Source organism: Schistocerca cancellata, chromosome 10 (assembly GCF_023864275.1).
Source record: "Schistocerca cancellata isolate TAMUIC-IGC-003103 chromosome 10, iqSchCanc2.1, whole genome shotgun sequence".
In the NCBI taxonomy this organism is placed as follows: domain Eukaryota; kingdom Metazoa; phylum Arthropoda; class Insecta; order Orthoptera; family Acrididae; genus Schistocerca; species Schistocerca cancellata.
Genome location: NC_064635.1, coordinates 69,739,125 through 69,755,606, shown reverse-complemented (window position 1 = coordinate 69,755,606; position 16,482 = coordinate 69,739,125). Strand labels below are relative to the sequence as shown.

At 40.0% G+C, this 16,482-nt stretch overlaps 1 protein-coding gene across 1 annotated transcript in view; it reads left to right on the top strand.

Moving 5' to 3' along the window:
- The window catches only part of LOC126106118 (thyroid adenoma-associated protein homolog), a 230,947-nt gene that overhangs the window by 61,688 nt on the left and 152,777 nt on the right, over positions 1-16,482 (top strand). The window contains 2 exon segments of the mRNA XM_049912364.1: positions 1,541-1,806; positions 12,319-12,503. Of these exon segments, the coding sequence (XP_049768321.1) occupies positions 1,541-1,806; positions 12,319-12,503 (451 nt within the window).

Below are 16,482 nucleotides of genomic sequence, written 5' to 3'. Positions count from 1 at the left end.
CACCCATACCAATTCGCACTGAGTATCTACTTCGACTTCACTACAAGATAAACCACTACTGACAGACCACCAATAATACATATGGGTAATTTCCCAAAATTGAAATCTCCCAAATTGTGAACCCTCTGAGGTGGCCACACACAATATTTGCACGATATGGGTCAGACTCGTCACTTCCGCACATTTGTTTCGTACCCGGTAGATGACACTTTATAGCTCAAGGAGAAGTGCTACAATTTGTGTGATTACTTCAGATTGCTTCCTCATACTTTCTTTGAAAAACGTGTGAAAATACTAGTTTGACTGTGGTAGAAGCAGATTGATAAGATCCAAATCCACATCTAATCTGTGTCTGTGAGATTACTCTGCAATTCACAGTTAAGTGCCTGGCAGAGGGTTTATTGCACCACCCATAAGATATTTCTCTACTCTTGAACAGTGCACGAGAAAAAAGAACACTTAAATCTTTCTGTGCGAGCTCCAGTTTCTCTTATTTTATTATGATGATCATTTCTCCTTATGTAGATGGGCGACAACAAAATGTTATCACACTCTGAGGAGAAGGTTGGTGATAGAAATTCACAAGAAGGTCCTGCTGCAACGAAAAATGCCATTTTTCAATGACTGTCACACCAATTTGTGTATCATATCCTTGGCACTCTCTCCCCTATTTTGAATGTCTTCTGTCAGTCCTGGCTGATGTGGATCACACACTGTGCAGTAACACTACAGAGCTGGTGAACAAGCATAGTAGAAACAGTCTCTTTACTAGACCTGTTATATTTTCTAAGTGTTCTGCCAATTATTCATAGTCTTTAGTGTTCTTTCCCCACAATATTAGCTGTGTTACCATTCCAATTTTAGTTATTCGTAATCATAATCTCTAAGTGTTTGGTTGAGGCTACAGCCTTTAAATTTGTATGATTTATCTTGTAGCTAAAATTTAGCGAATTCTTTTTAGTGCTCATATGGGTGACTTCACACTTTTCATGATTCACTGTCAATTGCCACTTTTTGTATCATACAGATAGCTTGTCTAAATCATTTTGGGATTTGTTTTGATCATCGGAGACTTTACGTGAATGTAAATGGCAGCATCGTATGCCAACCGTCTAAGAGGGCTGCTCAGATTTTCTCCTACATTGTTTACGTAGATCAGGGACAACAGCAGGCCCCTAACACTTCTTTGGCAAACATCAGATATACTTCTATTTGACTCAATAACTTTTCATCAGTTATTACGAACAGTGATCTTTCTGACAGGAAATCACAAATCCAGCCACACAACTCAGAGAACACTCCATAGGCACGCAATTTAACTAAAAGTCACGAGTGAAGAATGGTGTCAAAAGCCTTCTACAGATATAAAATTATGGATGATATGAGTGGAAGGGGAAGGACAGCAAATTTGAATTAATTGTAAAGAAGAAATATTTTTGTTAATACAGTTCCTTTGTATTTTATCCACCCTCTTAAAGTAGAATAGTTAAGATTTACATTTTCATTGTGACAAGATGAAACAGTGAGCACTCATTTGCAGAGCCCCTTCGGACTCCGCAGTGGTGCTGGCGGGGGCTCGCACGGTGCAGCTCCTGTGCCGGCAGCTGCGGCATCACGCCGACGTGGCACCTGACGCGGTCACACAGGCCCTGGCGGGCCTGGTCCCGGGGGAGCCGGCGGGGCCGGACAGACCCCTGCCTCTTCTGGATTTCCTCTGGACGCACCTGGAGCACTGTGCAGACAGCGTGCGCCACGCCGCGCGCCTCGCCCTCCACAGCCTCGTACAGGCAGCTGCCACTGCACCAGGTCTGCCCGACCACGTCTGAAAGCACTGTTCTTGTAGTCTCGGTCTTCAGTCCGAAGACTGGTGTGATGCACTTCTCCGCCCTAGTCTATCCTGTGCGAGATCCTTCATCTCTGAATAACTGCTGAAGCCTGTGTGCATTTGAACCTGCTTTCCGTAGTTAAGCCTCTGTAGGAAGCCAACTGCAACCAGCCACAAGTTATTTTGAAATGATTTTATTGTGCCATTACTAGTTTCACGCCTGAGCTCATCATCGTGTGGTGGCATTGCCTTCTTTGCAAATTTTACATGTGTGTCCTAAAACATAAAAACGTGTTCTGTTTACTTAGTTTTGCACTTATGTATGCTCTATACATTTTACTTACTTCTTGAAAAGGCCTATTTTACATATTGTAAGATAAAGGTTTGATTTTATTTTACAATCCATGCTGATCAATGAACTGAACTAAATAGATGATGACAGATACATTGTTTACATTGGGTGCTGATTTGATGTGTCAAAGAACATGATGCGTATACAGATATGACACACACTGCAAAGATACTTGTTTTATAGTACAGTTAGTTTTATACAGTTAGATATTTAATTGTTTAGGTTTGAAAGATGATGGTAATGGTGAGTGAAGAATTTTCTCTCTGTTAATTAATTATTGTTTCTATAGTTTCTGATTATAGCAGTTGTATAGAATTTTGGAGATAGATTTGTGTTTTTTAAAATTGTAGTTGACCATTCAGTATGCAGTCATGTTTATTATGAATGTGTTTGTAAACCTGATTGCATACCAGATAGTCAACTAGAATTTAAAAACCAAATCTACCTACAACATTTCATACAACTCCGATAATTGAAATGCTAGAAATATCAATTAATTTACAGAGAGAAATATTCTCCATTGGCCATTATTAGAATCTTTCAGAGCTAAATAATTAAATGTCTGACCGGATAAAATTAGGTGTACTGTGTGGAAGTATCTTTGCAGCAACTCCAGAAATCTACCATTTCTGTACACATATCATGTTCTTTAGTACATAAGATCAGCGGCCGAAATAAACAAATGTATCTGCCATTTTCTGTTCAGGTCAGTTCATTGATCTGCATTCACCGTAACAGAAAATTGAACCTCCTCGTAATATGTAAAGGAGGGCTTTTCTTGAAGTAAGTACCATGTATACAGCATATACAAGAGTAAAAATATGCCATCACAAAAACTTTATTGTATTTTAGGACACAGATATAAAACTTGCAACTGATTCATGTCCAAAACTAGTAACGGTATAATAAAATCATTTGAGGTAAAAACAAAAGTGGCTGGTTGCAGTGTTTCCTACAAGTAATTCCTTGGTGCTTCAGGATGTGTTTTATAATATGATCACTTCTTTTAGTCTACATCTACATCCACACTGTGAAGTACATGGCAGATGGAAAGCCCAATCGTACCAGTTATTAGGGTTTCTTCTCATTCCATTCATGTATGGAGCACGGGGTGAATGCGTCTGTGGATGTTGTGATTATTCTAATTTTATCCTTCTAATCTTATCCTCATTATCCCTATGTGAATGATACTTAGAGTTGTCATTTAAAGTCTGTTCTCAAAACTTTGTTAGTAGACTTTCTCAGGATACTTTATGTATACCTTCATGAGTCAATATCTTTGTAGCACTCTCCCACAGATCAAACAAATCTTTGACCATTTGTGCTGCCCTTCTCTGTATATGTTCAATACCCTCTGTTAGTTCTAGGTCCCACACATTTGATCAGTACAGGCAGAGTCAAAAAGGCCTTTACAACTTCTGAATGATATAGAAATTTATTGAAATATTTTACAGAATCAGTAGATATGTCATTTTGTAGCAAACAACCTCAGGTTTCACGCAAATGTGTCAAGTGTCATTTTGGTTTGATGTGACTACCATTTGTGATGTGGCAACATCCCACTGGTAATCAATAACTTCCCACACTCGTTGCAGAAAATCTGGTGTAACAGCAGCGTAAATTAGATTTTTTGTGTTTTCTGAATTGTTTGGTAGGGAACATAAGCATTGTCTTCAGTGAAACCCAAGACAAAGGAATTCAGTGGTGTCAAGTCTGGGGAGTGAGATGACCATTTTATTGGCCCTTCACGACCAATCCACAGACCTGGGAAACGATTAGTGAGGGAACCTTGAACTTCCATTAGGAAATGAGGTGGTGAATCATCTTGCTGGTAGTAAACTGTCTAATCTCGGTCACCTTCATTGATCAGTTATTGCAGAGTTCATTTCACAAAACCAAAACACACAACGAGCATGCTCCGCACCAGTGAAAGTAGCCATTTTAACTGTGCACTGCACTGGTGCTCCTGGTTGTGGAATGTGGTACCGATGCACCATGTGAACGAAACTTCTACATCTACATATACATTTATACTCCACAAGCCACCCAACGGTGTGTGGCGGAGGGCACTTTACATACCTCTGTCATTACCTCCTTTTCCTGTTCCATTCGCGTATGGTTCGCGGGAAGAACGACTGCCGGAAAGCCTCCGTGCACGCTCAAATCTCTCTGATTTTACATTCGTGATCTCCTCAGGAGGTATAAGTAGGGGGGGGGAGCAATATATTCGATACCTCATCCAGAAACGCATGCTTGATGATGTTTGGTACAAAATTTCACATCTACCAATTCTTCAAGTTATCTCAGTATATTTCTATATCATTCCAAATTTGTGAAGTTGTTTTTGACACTCCCTGCACTCTAGAACTGGTCATATGAGTGATTTGTAAGTAATTTACTTTGTAGACTGATTGAACTTCCCCAGTATTCTACCAGTTAACTGCAGTCTACCATCTGCTTTGCCCATGACAACCTGTGTGATCATTCAATTTCATATCCCTACAAAGTATTACACTCGAGTATTTGCATGGGTTGGCCCATTCCAACAATGACTCATTGATATTATGGTCATAGGATACTATCTTTTTTCATTTAGTGAAGTTCACAGTTCTACATTTTTGAACATTTAAAGCAAGTTGCCAATCTTTGCACCACTTTGAAATCTTATCAAGATGTGACTGAATATTTATGCAGCTTCCTTCAGACAGTACATCATTATAGATGGCTGCATCATCTGCAAAAAGCCTCAGGTTACTCTTAAAATACAACATGAACAGCAGGGATCCCAACAGACTTCCCTGGGGCACAGTGACTCACCATCCAAGATAACACGATGCATCCTCCCCACTAAAAAAAGTCCTTAGTTCGGTCACAAATTTCACTTGATACCTCACATGATCAAATTTTTCATAATAAGCATAGGTGTGAAACGAAGTCAAACACTTTTTAGAAATGAAGAAATACTGCATCTACCTGCCTGCCTTGATCCAAAGCATTCAGTATGTCATGAGAAAAGTGTGAATTCAGTTTCACATGATTGATGTTTTTGGAATCCTTGCTGGTTGGCATGGAGGACAGTCTGTTGGAGATACTTCATTAAGTTTGAGCTCAGAATCTGTCTTAAGATTCTACAACGAATCAGTGTCAAGAATATTGGACAGTATTTTTGTGGATCACTTTTACTACCCTTCTTGTAGATGTGTGTGATCTGTGCTTTTTTCCAAGAACTGGGCAGTCTTTTGTTTGATAGATCTACAGTAGATTGTAGTCAAAAGAGGGGTTAATTCAGCCACAAATTCTGTATAGAGTCCAATAGGGATTCCATCGGGCCCTGGAGCCTTGTTCAGTTTTAATGATTTCAGCTGTTTTTCAACAGTGCTGACACTAATACTTATTTCACTCATCTTTTCGATGCCACGAGGATTAAGTTGTGGCACTGCTGCTTGGCATTCCTTTGTAAAGGAACATTTGAAAACAGAATTAAGCATTTCAACTTTTATTTTGCTATCATTACTTTCAGTTCCTGTCTTATTTGCTGGGAACTGGACCCTAACTTTGGTGCCACCAACAGCCTTTACAAGTGACCAGAACTTCTTTGGGTTTTGTGAAAGATCGTTTGACAATATTCTGCGATGGTAGTCACTGAAGACTTCACACATTGCGCTCTTGACAGCCAAACGTGTTTCATTTAGCATTTCTCCATCCATATCCCTATGCTTTGTTTTACACCTATTATGCAGCAATCTCTGTTTCTGTACAAGTTTCGTTACAGTGACTATATACCAAGGAGGGTCCCTCCCATTATGACCTGTTATACTGTGTACTTGTCTGTCCGATGCATGGTCAACTATTCTTTTAAACTTGAGGCATGGGTCCCCTACATTTTCCTCCCTGTGCAGAAAGTCTCAAATTCCTCATTGAGATACAACTCTACTGATTTTTTTACGTAGTTTATTGAACATGTGTATCTTTGCTTGATTTAGTTGTCCCTTGTACTTTGGTAATCACTGTTGCCACATCCGTGTCATCTTCACTAATGCTGGTTTCCTTGTTGACCTCCTCAATGAGGTCAGGTCTATTTGTTGTTATTAGATCCCATATATTTCCATCATGAGTGGGGTTCCAAACTATCTATTCTGGGTCGTTTTCAGAGAAAGCATTTAGTAATGGTTCACAAGATGTCTTATCATGCCCACTAACAAAACTGTAATTTTCCCAATTAATTGTTGGGTGTTAGTAATCTCCACCAATGGTTACAGTAAGATTGAGAAACTTAGTAAAAGTGAACTGAGGGCGCTCCCTTTTTTTTTTTTTTTTTTTTTTTTTTTTTAAAGACTTCAATTACCTCAGGAGATGAGTATGGTGGGCGATAGAATAATCCAGTTATCTTTTATGCCCACCCCTGATATTGACCCCTATCCCAACAGTCTCACATGCAGCTTCAATTTCTTTCTCAGTGGATTTGAGTTTCTTGGCTACTGCGACAAACACACCACCTCCATTTCCCATTTGCTTATCCGTTCAATATACATTTAAATTTTCCCCAAAAATCCCACTGCTATCAATTTCTGCCTTCAACCAGCTTTCTGTGCATAGTATTATGTGAGCTGCTCTGCTTTTCAGGAGAGCTTGCAACTCGAACATTTGCATGCAAATACTTCTTCTCTACCCAATTTGATTCCAGCCTATTCATCTAATATTTAGCAGCCTCCTACTGTAACAAATTTATTTATTTATTTATTGTTCCGTGGGACCAAATTAAGGAGAAGTCTCCATGGTCATGGAACGAGTCAATACATGAAATTATAACACAATATTGGAAACAGATAAAATGAAACATTAAAAAAAAACATATTCAGGTGACAAGTCGTAAGTTTAAATAAAGAAAATCAACAATGTAACACTGGAATTTGCTTAATTTTTTAGCTCCTCCAGGAGCTCCTCGACAGAATAGAAGGAGTGAGCCATCAGGAAACTCTTCAGTTTAGACTTAAAATAGTTTGGGCTACTGCTAAGATTTTTGAGTTCTTGTGGTAGCTTATTGAAAATGGATGCAGCAGAATACTGCACTCCTTTCTGCACAAGAGTCAAGGAAGTGCATTCCACATGCAGATTGGATTTCTGCCTAGTATTAACTGAGTGAAAGCTGCTAACTCTTGGGAATAGGCTAATATTGCTAACAACAAACGACATTAAAGAAAATATATACTGTGAGGGCAATTTCAGAATTCGCAGATATTGAATAGGGGTCGACAAGAGGTTCTTGAACTTACACCACATATAGCTCGAACAGCCCGTTTTTGAGCCAAAAATACACTTTTTGAATCTAAAGAATTACCCCAAAAAATAATACCGTACGACATAAGCGTCTGAAAATATGCGAAGTAGACTACTTTTCGTGTTGAAGTGTCACTTATTTCAGATACTGTTCTAATGGTAAATAAAGCAGCATTTAATTTCTGAACAAGATCCTGGACATGGGCTTTCCACAACAGCTTACTATCTATCTGAACGCCTAGTAACTTTAACTGTTCCGTCTCGCTTATAATATGCCCATTCTGTCTGATCAAAATATCGGTTCTTGTTGAATTGTGAGTTAGAAACTGTAAAAACTGAGTCTTACTGTGATTTAGCATCAAATTATTTTCCACAAACCACGAACTTATTTCATGAACTTCACTATCCTTCACTATCAAGCTGGCGTCATGAGCAAACAGAAATATTTTTGAATCACCTGTAATACTAGAAGGCATATCATTTATATAAATAAGAAACAGCAGTGGCCCCAGCACCGACCCTTGGGCAACGCCCCACTTAACAGTGCCCCATGGGGACTGAACATCATTACCACTCTCAATATTGCGGAGAATTACCTTCTGCTTTCTGTTCTTAACGTAAGAGGCGAACCAGTTGTATGCTACTCCCCTTACTCCATAATGGTCCAACTTCTGCAGTAATATTTTGTGGTCAACACAGTCAAAAGCCTTCGTTAAATCAAAGAAAATACCTAGCGTTCGCAACCTTGTATTTAATCCGTCCAAAACCTCACAGAGAAAAGAGAATATAGCATTTTCAGTTGTTAAACCATCTCTAAAACCAAACTGAACATTTGACAGCAAATTATGTGAATTTAAATGCTCCAGTAACCTTGTATATACAACCTTCTCGATAACTTTAGCAAACACCGATGGCATAGAAATAGGTCTAAAATTGTCAACATTATCAATGTCTCCCTTTTTATAAAGTGGCTTCACTACCGAGTACTTTAATCGGTCAGGAAACTGACCACTCCTAAAGGAAAAGTTACAGATATGGCTAAGTACTGGGCTAACACACATAGAACAATACTTCAGTATTCTGTTAGATACCCCGTCATATCCTTGAGAGTTCTTGGTCTTTAGTGATTTAATTATTAACTCAATCTCCCTCTTGTCAGTATCATGGAGGAGCATTTCAGGTAACAGTCTCTGAACACTTTTTTCTAAGAGCGCTATATGATTCCCTGTTGGGACTAGGTTTCTATTTAGTTCACCTGCTATATTCAGAAAGTGATTATTAAATACTGTACATATATGCGGCTTATCAGTAACATGGACATTCCCACTACGCACTGATTCTATATCCTCGACCTGTCTCTGCAGACCAGCCACTTCCTTTACGACTTACCATATGGTTTTAATTTTATCCTGAGACTTAGCTATTCTGTCTGCATACCACATACTTTTTGCTTTCCTAATAACATTTTTAAGCACCTTACAATACTGTTTGTAATGGGCTGCTGCATTTAGATTTTGACTGTTTCTAACATTTTGATATAATTGCCACTTTGTTCTACAAGATATTCTTATCCCTCTAGTCAGCCACCCAGGCTGCCTGTTTGTGCTAGTACCCTGTTTTGAACGTTCTAACGGAAAGCAACTTTCAAAGAGCACGAGAAAAGTCTTGAGAAAAGCATTATATTTATTGTCTATTGTATCAGCGCTATAAACATCTTGCCACTCTTGTTCCTTGATAAGGTGTACAAAGGTCTCTACAGCAACTGGATCAGCTTTCCTAAACAGCTGATGACTATATTGAACACGTGTTGCAGCACAAAAATCTTTTAGAGTTAAAATTTGTGCATCATGATCTGAAAGGCCATTCAGCTTTTTGCTAACAGTAATGAGGAATGAACAAAAATGTTGTCTATGGTTGTTGTACTGTTCCCTTGCACTCTCATTGGAAAGAATACGGTTTGCATAAGATTATATGAATTAAGGAGATCTACCAGCATCCTCTTCCTTGCACAATCACTTATACAATTAATATTGAAGTCACCACATATAACTAACTTTTTGTATTTCCTATAAAGTGAACCAAGAACCTCCTCTAGCTTTAGCAAAAATGTTGTGAAATCGGAGTCAGGGGATCTATAAATAACAACAGATAGAAGTTTAGCTCCGTTAAATTTAACCACACCTGCACAACATTCAAACTCCTTTTCAGTGCAGTACTTTGAAACATCAATTGACTCAAATGGGATGCCGTTTTTCACATACATGGCTACTCCCCCACACCGCAAAGGGCTCCTCGAAAAGCTGCCAGCCAACCTGTATCCTGGGAAAGGAAGCCTCTGGATTATCTCCTTATTTAAGAAGTGTTAAGATATACCAATAATTTCAGAGTCAACATCTATACGCAGTTCACTAACTTTATCTCTAATACCTTGTATATTTTGATGAAATATACTAATTCCCTCATTACTCGGATACCTAAGCTTTGTCAAAAGTGGTTCCTTTGTTAGAGAGACTTCCCTTAAGCAGGATTACCTGTCAGCTGACTTCAATCTAAAAAAGGTGCAGCTCTAACACCCACTACTGCGGGAATTTTCCCATGAGTGATCCCACCAACCCCACATATGCTGTCACCTATAAGCTTTGCCAACCTCCCCTTCCCATACCTGTTGAGGTGCAGGCCATGTCTAGTGAAACCCGTCCTGCTGATAGACTCCACCGACACCACTGAAATGTGATCCATGCTTTCTGTCATCAGCGCACCTCCAAGTCTCATGTTATTACACCTGACGGCTGTATTAAGATGAGGTGACGCTGAAACAGTTCCACGAAATGCACATTCGTGTTGCCAGTCTGAGTGGCTATCTTTTCCAGGTCACCATCTATGTTATACTCCCCATCCCTATCAATACTATTACCAGCCCACCCACAATCTCTGCTTGTGTGTGAGTGGCTGATTTTAAGATGGCGGGGGTGGCGGTGGTATTGGTATTGTAATTGGGAAATTAATGGAATAACTTTTTTAAATTAAATGAGGATTAATGAGTTCCATTAGCTTGGATGATGAAGGGAGAAGCAGTTAGTCTCCTATGAAGCAGATAGTAACTTCATTTGGCCATGACAGTGTTGGTTGAGCACTGTGGCTACAGGTTAAATTAATTGAAGAAATACAGCAGCCAACCAAAAAAACATAATCAACCGACTCCTGCCTGCCTACATTTAGTTTGTCAGAGTCACTTTCAGGTAGTATACACAATTGTTGTTTAGCATTCAAGCTGATAGTTTGATGATATGTATATTGGTTTTTATTTGATATTAATTTTAACTTAATTTTCAGTCAGTGGTTGGCAGATGATGACAATAATACTGAAAAGGAACTGCTGTCCTGATATTTTGTAAATTATTATTATTCTTTGTTTTCCAGTATATTTACATTTTCTGGTAACCTAAGATTATACATCAAATTTAATTTTCATTTTCCATTTGTGCCTGTGTGTCCATAAATTTTTTTCTGTATTTCTTCTTCTAGTTAATGTCTTGTATCCATGTGGTCTGTGGTTTTCCTATTTCTTCATTGCTAGTAGTTTCCATTCTATGATGTCTGCACCATATGAGTTCCGTTTCTTCCAAGAAATCAGGAACTCGAATTGTGACATCCATTTTCTTTCTGATGACTTCATTTCTGATCATTTTCTGCCTGGACTGCACACTGTCTACAAAAGTGCAGCTCAGTTGCCATTTGTCTTTTCATTAATTGAGATTTAACTGTTCATACTTCTTATCCGTTTCTCATAATTGTTTTGTTTTCTTTTTAATTTGTTGGTTCCATAAAATACCATTTAATGTTTCAAGACTGTACCTTCTAGTATTTATTCTTGAAGATATATACTATGCTCTGTGCTGTATCAAACATTTCTGTAAGTTACTTACCTCTGTCATAGTTAAAGATTACTTCTGTATAAATAATTTATAAGCACCCTGTCCAAGTGAATTTCACGACGACATCTGATGTCTGGCCTGAGAACAATTTCCACAACTATTTAAATAATAGAGAACCAGCTTTTGTCTCCATATGGCATCCTCAGATGACATTGTAACTGCAGAGGAAATGACTTAACGACATACACAGACATTGCTCATGGCGGCAAGTGTTCTGGAAAACCTGGAATTCGCTGGGAATTGCATTTTACCTGGAAAAATCAGAGAAATCTCAGTAATTCTGTAAAATTTCAAGGGATTCTGTGTTTTAACTGAACATTGTAATTTAATTTTATGGAGCGTTATAAATCACAAATTTTAAAATACTTAATATTTTAAAGTGAGTTAATTATTTGAATATTAGTCCATATAAATTATGTTGATGTTTAAATGCTGCACTTGGAACTACAGCTGAGAGGAAAGAAAAGTCACTGTTGTGAGATCCTCAAAGTACACTCCCCCCACCCCACCCCCTACCATTAAATTTCTCAGGGGCTTCTTATGGCATTATCTACCTCCCCTTGCCTGGAATTCGCAGGGATTTTTTTCCAAGTTTGAGTATCATCCTGTCATTGTTATAGATACATAAAATGAAGAGATATAGCATGTTTACAAGAGAAATTATTTCTTTTTATGTTGTGAAGGAATCAATGTTTTCACAAAAAATGAAAAATAAAATTGAATTTACCGTTGTAACCTGAAATGAGTGTAAAATGCTTAACTTAACTGAGGGGAAACAGAAAATAGGGCTTTGTACAGGTGATATCTGAACTACAGACATAAGAGAAATAATATGACCAGCTTAGTCTCTCCCTTCTGCATTGCAAATGCAGAGAATTGCGTCAAGTAGAGGGTGCTGAGGAGTAAGCGTGGGATTGACGGTGTTGCAGAGGCGCCTACCGTGCTGGAGAGGGTGAGACGGGCAGTGCTGGAGACGCCCGCGGACCGCAAGAGCCGCTACCTCGCACTGGCCGCCGTCTGCGCGGAGTCCGGCTGCCTGCCACTGCTGGCTGCGGCCCCCACCCTGCCGGAAGACCTGCTGGCCGCACTCCAGGACAGGTCGCTCACACCACACGTAAGCCTCACCTTCCCCTCTCTATTTGGCTCTGGGTCAAATTGCTAAATGAGGGTAATCCCGGAAGCAAGGTCTCCAAAGTACTGGGGCCGCTTGTTTGCATGGCTGTTGGCCACACTGTTTTTTTCCTTGCTCCCTCCTTTCTCTACAGAAACCATTGCACATCCGCTGGGGATTTTAGCCTCGGCTTGGCAGCCGGTTTTTATAGAGCTCCTGTTAGCCACTACAGCCAGGTGTGAAGTTCATGCAGTTATCCAGTTTTTAGTGCAAAAGGCATTAAACCGATCGACATTCGTTGACAGATGTCAGTAGTGTATGAAGAGTCTTGAATGGGTGTCTAAAATGTCCACAAGTGGTGTAGAGAGTTTTCAGCTGGCCGTACTGAAATTTGTGATGAGGAAAGAAGTGGGAGACCGCCAATTCCCGAAGAGGCTGTCACAGAAGTTGAACAAATTGTGCTTTGAGATGGCGGTATAGTTCTGCAATGTTGTTCCTGAGATTTCTTGAAGCACCATTCATCAGACTTTGAGCAAAGTGTTGAAACTTCAGGTGTGCACAAGATGGGTCCCGAGAATGCTGACAGAAGACCACAAATGGCAGCACATTGAAGCTTGCTGCCAATTTCTTCAATGCTGTCCAGATGAAAACATCACTGTTTTGGATTCAATAGTCTCAGTCGATGGAACCTGGGCTTTCCATTTCACACCTGAGATGAAACAACAAGCACGACAGTGGCAACATTCAGATTCACCCGAGCTGCGAAAATTCGAAATAACGCAGTCTGCCAGTAAAGTTGTTGCAGTTGTGTCTCGGTGTTGGAAGCGGATATTGTTCGTCGACTTCACGGCTCCTGGACAACAATAAATGCCAACAGGTATTGTCAGACATTAAAAAGACTCAGACAGGTGATTGAGAACCGAAGAAGAGGAATTTTGAGAAAGGGCAGAAGCCTTCTCCACGACAATGCTTGGCCCCACATTGCCTGTCAAACTGTGGATCTTCTGCGGCGTTGTGGATGGGACATAATCACTCATCCATCCTATAGTCCAGACTTGGCACCCAGTGACTACCACTTGTTTCCCAAGTTGGAAGAACACTTGGTTTGAATGCACAGGGGAAAGATGAGGTTGACGCTTCTACAGTAGCATGGCAGCAGGCTGGTATGTCATAGGCAAAAACTGCTGTAACATTTCCAGAAATGCAGCGATCAAAGTGGCAATTATGTCAAAAAATAGGAAAAATGTTCAAGCTTCAAACTATGCACAATTTATTGTACATAAACACTTCTTTATATTTTTTAAAAAAGTTGAGACCATACTTTTGGTATCACCTCACACAAGCATGTTTTCTCATGTCTGTTATGTATCATTAATTGTATGGATAATGAAGGAACTTTTTCCTAGTTCGATGCACACAGCTAGAAATGTTGTCCTATTATTGCTGTTTTTGGTACTGGTCTTCAGCCATTTAGGCATGACGTAGTACTAGTAGTAGTAGCACAGTGCCATTCGAACTGTTTCCACATTCACCATACCCACTCTAGAGCTGTCTCATATCCCTCAGCTGATCTTACAGCAAGATGAAATAAGAGTGCAAAGTAGACACACATATAAATCAGTTTCATCCGTTTGAGGTGGGTATGACAAGTGCAACAGCCAGTAGGCATAAATAGCAAACAGGAACCTTTAAAGCAAGAGAGTTATAAGCATGCATTTTCAACTTTTCACAGTGTATTGGATAACACATTAAATTTCTGTCATGCACACATGGAAATTCTGTTTTGGTGGCCCCATGGGTGGTTGAGAAAGCACTCAGATGTTTGAGTCTGCACTCTTATGTATCTTTGATGACGGCAACACTGTGGGAACTTCTGTGTGATTTAATTTTAGTAAGATCCAGGTCTCATGTCATGTCCAAATTAAAACCATGATCACAGTTTGTTAAGTGATCTACTAATCCAATCTCTGTGGCCTTGTAGTCTCTAGAGTGGCACGTATATATCCACCGTTCTGCCACTGCTGCCTTGTCCAGATGTAACAAGCCAGTGCATCTGCCACAAACACTTCATGTTGTTTGACCAATACATGAAGTGCCCCAATACCCATAAGGAACCTGGTACACACTCGCATTTGGAATTGACGAGTCGTCCTTCACAGAACTGAGAAAGGCACCTCTTTCTTAGCAGACTGGAAGACCACTTTGCACTGTGTTTCTTGAGGAAAGTGCCACCCTCATATTCGTGACTGCACACCTGCACCTTGATTTCATGTGTAACGTCTTGCAAATCTTTTTCCAGAAATATCCGTTCAGTTTAAGATGCTCTTCAGGGGTTGGAGTTCATCCTGCACGGATTTTTAGCCTGAGACACTGTTTGCACCTCACGCCACTAAAAATGTATCCAAACTTGGGGCAAAATAACAATAAGCAAAGCAATTAAATGTTCGATTAAGGAACAAACCGAACTTTATTTGTAAGAATTGAGTTATAGTTACGGTATGCTGTTTCTTTGGTCAGTGTCAATGTAAGGGAGATCACAAATTCCACTAAGCTTTCTGGCAGTGTCTCCTTCAGAGCGAACTAGTACAAAGGATGACATGTTGAGTTGCATACAAGCATAGAGAAACGGCTTACACATTTAGCTAAAGGCCAAAGCCTTATTCAGAAAAGAAAACACACATACATTCATAGACACAAACAACCACACCTCTGACACGCGTGATCATCATCTCATACCCCATCAGAGGCCGGGCTACCTGTGAAAGCAGCCATGTCATATATCAGCTCTGCTGCAATAATTACACATCTTTTTACGCTGGGGGACTCAAAAAGCACTTTAAAACTTTGGAATATTACAGAAATTTTTTGAGATATCTTGCAGAATCAGTAGATGCGTCATTTTGTAGCAAACAACTTGAAGTTTGATTCACACAGTACATCAGAACGTCATTTCACCACCAGGAGTACCAGCTCAGTACACAGATAAAATGGCTACTTTCACTGATCTCCAGGCTTGATGCCACTGGATTTCTTTCTCTGGGGTTTCATTTAAGACTATGTGTATGTTCCCCCCTACCAAACAACGTAGCCAACCTGAAGAATCGAACCTATGGTAACCTACTGTCCTCACCCCTCCATCCAACAGTTTCCACCCCCTCTGTCCTATCACCTCCTCTCCACTCATGTCTCTCACCCTCATTGTGTGTCACCCTCTACCAAAGCACCTGCCACCTGCCTGTCTTTCCCTTTCTCCTTTTCGGCTCCCCCCCCCCCCCCCCCTTCCTGCCCCACAGACTACTGACGCTGTGCCTGGTGACTGTCTTGTTATGCTTCCGTGTACAAGGTGTACAGCTTTGCTTCCGACGTTTTTTTCCCAAACTTTTGAGGCTTTAATGAAACAAGTTGGTTACACATGTATCAATCAAGGTATTTTCTATCGCTGGCCACTACTTTCTCCCATCTTTCAGGCAGTGTACAAAACCCATGTTGAAAAAATTGTTTGTCTTTGGAAGCAATCCATGAATCAATCCAATTTGTGACTTCTTCGTGAGATTGAAAGTGTTGGTCAGCCAGGCCATGCGCCATTAAGTACGTTTTGACCTCTTTTGCAATGTGGGATTGAGCGTTGTCGTGCTGCAAAATCACTTTATCTTGCCTCTCGCAGTATTGCGGCCGTTTGTCTTTTAATGTTCTGCTCAAATGCATTAATTGCATTCAATAATGAGCACCTGTGATTGTTTCACTTGGTTTTAACACCTCATAGTACACGACACTGAGCTGGTCCCATCAAATGCAGAGCATGATCTTGGAGCCGTGAATATTTGGTTTAGCCGTCGACATGGAAGCGTGGCTGGGATATCACCATGATTTTTTGCATTTAGGGTTATTGTAATGAACCCATTTTTCGTCCCTGGTCACAATGCGATGCAGAAATCCATTCCGTTTTTGCCTCTGAAGCAACTGTTCACAAACACACAAATGC